The sequence below is a fragment of the Bactrocera latifrons genome, unplaced genomic scaffold, assembly GCF_001853355.1.
Source record: "Bactrocera latifrons isolate USDA-ARS-PBARC rearing strain unplaced genomic scaffold, ASM185335v1 scaffold_166, whole genome shotgun sequence".
Classification (NCBI taxonomy): domain Eukaryota; kingdom Metazoa; phylum Arthropoda; class Insecta; order Diptera; family Tephritidae; genus Bactrocera; species Bactrocera latifrons.
In genome coordinates, this window is record NW_017535141.1 from 753,737 (window position 1) to 758,857 (window position 5,121).

Consider the following 5,121-nt stretch of genomic DNA (forward strand, 5'->3'; position numbering starts at 1 on the left):
ATATTTATATGTGTATATAAAATCCATATATATTATAACAGAAATTTTAATATTTAAACAACTTTCACAACATTTAAGAATTCTTAGAACTATTGTATCCGAATTTCTCCGGCATTCAGTACTTCTCTACATTACCAATAAGCTATCCTCTACAAAAGTTATTTGAACTCAATTTCGTTTACTGTAACCTCTCGTTTAGAATTATATATATTCCCGAAAGTTAGGCACATTTGTTYGCCTCTTTCCAATTAATGCTCACTTGTTTGTATGAAATGTATATAATTATAATGTAAAAGGATCAAAAACTYATGTTTTCACTCGCCCTCACGAACAAAGACTTAATTAATTAATTCCCCTTAATCAATTTATCAAAATTTATCATTCGCACCAATGCCGCTGTCACACATGCCCATAATATTTAAGSACCAAAAACAGACGAACGATGAACAAAGTCGTTGCACTCGTACACGCTGCCGAGCGGCCACGAAAAAGGTGTTGATCCTGTAGCGGAGATAACAACTTCATTAACAAGGTGAAACATCAAAACAGCCAACCTTCAGCCACTGCCAAAACTTCGTGCACTTAGCGAGAGAAACACACAAAAAAGTAAGGTGTTAGCCAAGACATGGATGARTTAAGATGGCAGCGACCAAGTCGARTGCAGCCACATKTGTGYGTGTGTTTGTGTATTTCTGTACATTTCTACTGATCATACATCATTTAAACGCTATAACACGCGCATTAAGGACATTCATCTAAATGAACATAATTTTTTAACTTTCCTTGCTGAAGAGCTGAGTACGAAGAAAAAAGACGGCACGTTCAACAAAAACAAACATAAAGAAAATATCCTTAACTGCGGCACTTAATAAATTCAGTCAGCGAACACAATTGAAAATTTATTCTTGTGGAGCAAACATTTGACGTTTTCACTTTTGGGATCAAAAAAGTGCGGCCGAACAAATTCAGAATATGAGCAGGTGCATTTGGCAATATAGAAGAATATATATACCCTCAAACTCCTTGCTGATCATACATTAAATAAATTTAAAACACATTTTAGATAGAAGCATCTGTCAGGATCATATGTCATTTATATAATTTATTGAAGATTTTTGAAATGTTTGGAATGAGCAAAATTATGCAATAATTTTCCACAAAATTAGATCTTCTTCTATCGCTGCTTCCCCTAGCGTGTACTGCGTTAAGTACTCTCAGAGCTGGAATGTTTTCAGCCATTCGGACGACATGAACTAGCCAGCGTGGATGTTGTCTCTTAATTCGCTGAACTACATGTATGTCAATGTCGTCGTATAACTCGTACAGCTCATSGTTCCATCGACTGCGGTATTCGCCGTTGCCAATGCGCAAAGGACCATATATCTTCTGCAAAACTCTTCTCTCGTACACTCTTCAGACCGACTCATTAGATAATATCATTGCCCATGCTTCCACACGATAGACCAAGACAGGAATGATGAGGGAGTTCTAGAGTTTGGTCTTGGTTCGTCGCCATAGGACTTTAGTTTTCGCGGTTATTGATTGATTGATAGAAGATTGTATCTTCTCTCTTTAGCTTTGCAGGTCRTATTATTTCTTCAGCAATAGRTTGAAAAAKTCACACGGTAAGAAATCTGAAACCTCGTTTGGCTCGGAGAGGTCTTTCCTGATTTCCGGTTGMTCAACGTCAGCTTATACAGTMGTATTAGCTKTGCGGGGATACCAAGTGCAGACATAGCGGYATAGAGACTGCTTCCTTTCATGYTKTCTAAGGCTCTAATATTAATCTGTGGCCATAATAACCTGTGTCAATTTTTATGAAGATAACTTGTCAAATATGAAAAGTTTCATATACAAAGACCTTTRCTGGATAATTAAGTTTGAATGGAAGCTAAATGTTATAGTTGTTCGATATCGGCGGTTGTGACAAATGATCAGCTCCTTGAGAAAAGAATGTGTGTAAAGTTTCAGGTCGATATCTCAAAAAATACGGGAGTCGCTTTCATACAGACAGACAGACAGACAGACAGAATTACGGACATGGCTAAATCACTCAGCTCCTCACGTTGATAATTTGTAGATGCTTTTTAGGATGTCCGACGTTTCCTTTTGGGTGTTACACACATGATGGCTTTATATAATAATGCTCCGGTATACAATTATGTGTCGATGAGATCGCTTGATTGAAAGACGCTGATATGAGAGACAGTGGAGTAGCAGTGTTGGGATATATGTACATTTGTAATATGGACATTCTATCCATCCGCCAATCTGCTTCATTAATACAAAAAATCCACCTTACAAGCGCCCTGTTTTTACTTTTCACTTATAGGTGGCGCTATGGTCTAGCAAAGATTGCAACCAGTAATATGTTGCTGCAGCATGTTTATAAACATATGAGTAGTAACATATGTTTATAAAAATATRATTTGTAAAATAATACATATAAGAAAAGAAACATTTTATAGTCTTACAACTTGCAAGAAACAAARTCAGGGAATTACATTAAGGTGTAAAACACATACTACTACTGTACTACTTAATAAAATGTTACCAGAGATTTATTAGGGTACCTAACATAGCATACTCATATGAAGTAAAGTCATGCGTTTTACTATATGGGGCCTATTTTAAGTTTTCTCTTAATTTTATTCAGTTTCGGCAGAAAGATACACTGTATTAAGTAAAACACRCTCTCTCATTTTTATTAAGGTAACACACTTGTTGATGCGGTATATAATTACCCGGAAATTCGAAAAATTGTATAGTAGGTATATGAGGGTTTAGGGAAGTATTGACCCGATTCTACCCATTTTCRACTCATATTATGTATGAATTTCAGTCATACATACATCTATCTCATACATTGACCGATATTTGCGGTGAAAAGTCAAAAATAGGTACTGGAGTCCAAATATTCGGTATCTAGAGGCTTGAAATTTTTTTGGATTTATASAATTTTCAGTCACATGGTGGCATACTCTTACGGCCGCTAAGGGAGAATGCAATATTTCAATTACTAGAATTTTTTATCTTTATTCTGTTATCAAAAAGTTTTGTTTAAAATTGTCCACTGCTCCCATCTAAGTCATTAGAGATTAGGAAAACAAATGTGTGAAAAATTATTACATTTGAACATGTTGTATGTAGCAACATATATGTATATATGTATGCATGTACATATATACTTACATATACAATATGGAAGCACATGGCATTTTTGTTATCATTGTGCTGTTATCACATACTCTCACCAAATATTGTATGTCGGTGAGATCGAACTAAGTTCGAGAGTTGCACAATAATTCACTATCAACTTTCATTTTCCGACTACGACCGAAAGCATTGTGTATATTGCGTAAGAGACGATTTAKAGTAATTTGTTTCTTTCTGTTATTTATTGATAAAGAAATGTGATAGGTTTATTTTGATATCAAGCGCACAAGCCTTACATTAATGTATGTATGTAYGCATAAACAAATGTTTCTCATTACATGTACATATGTATGCATATAATTATATTATGAAAATAAATTAGAAGTAATATAGCTTAAATATAATAATAAGGTACGGTTATTTGCACTCCTCTACTGGCCACATTTACAGCCTGAGCCGCAACCGCAGCTGCCACTTTGTGATTGTGAGCCGCATTTGCAAGCTGTAAGTAAAGTAATTACATTAAACAATTATCAATATTCCTTCATGCTACATATAATATATAAATGTATGTCGATGGGTCACTTACCGCTTCCACAGGGACAGCATTTGCAGGCCGACCCACAACCGCAATTGCCAGTCTTAGGCTCCGAACCGCATTTGCAACCTAAGCGAAGAAGAAAGCGCGTTAAATATTAATTAAGAAACAAAAAAATATGAAAAATAAAACTGAAAAATTGCAATAATTAAAGCGTTTTCAGCCTTAACATTCACTCACCGCTTCCACATGGACAAGGCATTTTGTTGTTTTAATTTGTTTATACTTTTTCCTACACTTCAAAAAATCTGAATTCTTTAGCTAATGTCAGCTAGTCACTCTGTTTTGGTTATCACTCAAGATTAGCTTTGTAAACGCCAAATGYTGTTACACTGATCGACTCGTTGCTGCTCCTCTCGGTTTTATACACATCAAAAGACTCGAATCGCGGCTCGTCTGTAGGAGTTACGTGGTGCCGTGTGCAAAAGCTGGCCCGAAATCTTTAAGTCTGCAGCTGAAGTGCGGTGCGCAATAAGTTTATCAACTGCGTGTGTGTATATGTATGTATTGAAAAGGCAAATATCTTAACGCATATTTGCCTTTTCCAAAACTGTATATGTTGTGTGTGGATTACGGGTACGTAGCATTTGGTATGACTGTTTGGCTGGGTGGTGTGCACAAGCGAGAGCGTGTATGTAAGCGTTACCAGTAGGAATTTTTTGTAATGACTTCATAAATTGTAACTCATCGATAAGTTATAAATGTATAATTAATGAATAATTTAAATTGAATACTTGGTACATAAATGTAACTCGATGAATGATAACTAATATAAAGCTGGGAAGGAGCTCTTGACATGCCCTGAAGTTGCAAATGTACTTATAATCTTTGACTTTTAAGAGGTCTTGCCAACATAAAAATAACTTTTGATTTAAAATATAGTCTAGGGTAGTTGAAAAAGTGCGCCTTGTCTATTCCGATGTAGTGTGGAGGTGTTTGGGTTTATCAGTCCCACTACATAAAATTTAAATCGAAACTTTCTTGAAACCGAAAATCTGGCGACGAAGATACTCTGAGACTATTGAACTTGTGCTCTTAAAGTTCTGGTAGCAGTTTCACAGTGACATTATCTAGTGCAATTTTGTTGATAATGCTACTTACAAAACAAAATTATTTCTAAGTTTTAGTCATAAATTTATACTTATTTTAAAATTGCATTATTTTTCTAAAAATATGTGTAAACCTAAAAGAAACGTACATTATTAGCATGTTATTAGGGAATAGGGTTTGTTTTGTTCTGTTTCAAATAGCGCTGATTCCAAGATACAGCCTGGCATGTCGACGTTCGTTTGAAAAAAAAAGATTTCGTAGACTGACCCTACTGGGTCAGTGCTCTTGAAGTGGCATTAACACAAATACATATGTTC

The 5,121-nt window shown here is 35.3% G+C and overlaps 1 protein-coding gene across 1 annotated transcript; it reads right to left on the minus strand.

Annotated features, from left to right (window-relative positions):
* Positions 1–3,379: 3,379 nt before the first annotated feature.
* LOC108966608 (metallothionein-1-like) lies at positions 3,380–4,152 on the minus strand. The gene is made up of 3 exons (XM_018929603.1): positions 3,935–4,152; positions 3,746–3,823; positions 3,380–3,658 (listed from the first exon to the last, which is right to left on the minus strand). Exons 1-3 carry the CDS (start codon positions 3,954–3,956, stop codon positions 3,588–3,590), a joined length of 171 nt encoding a protein of 56 aa, XP_018785148.1. The 5' UTR covers positions 3,957–4,152; the 3' UTR covers positions 3,380–3,587.
* Between the last annotated feature and the right edge of the window lie 969 nt (positions 4,153–5,121).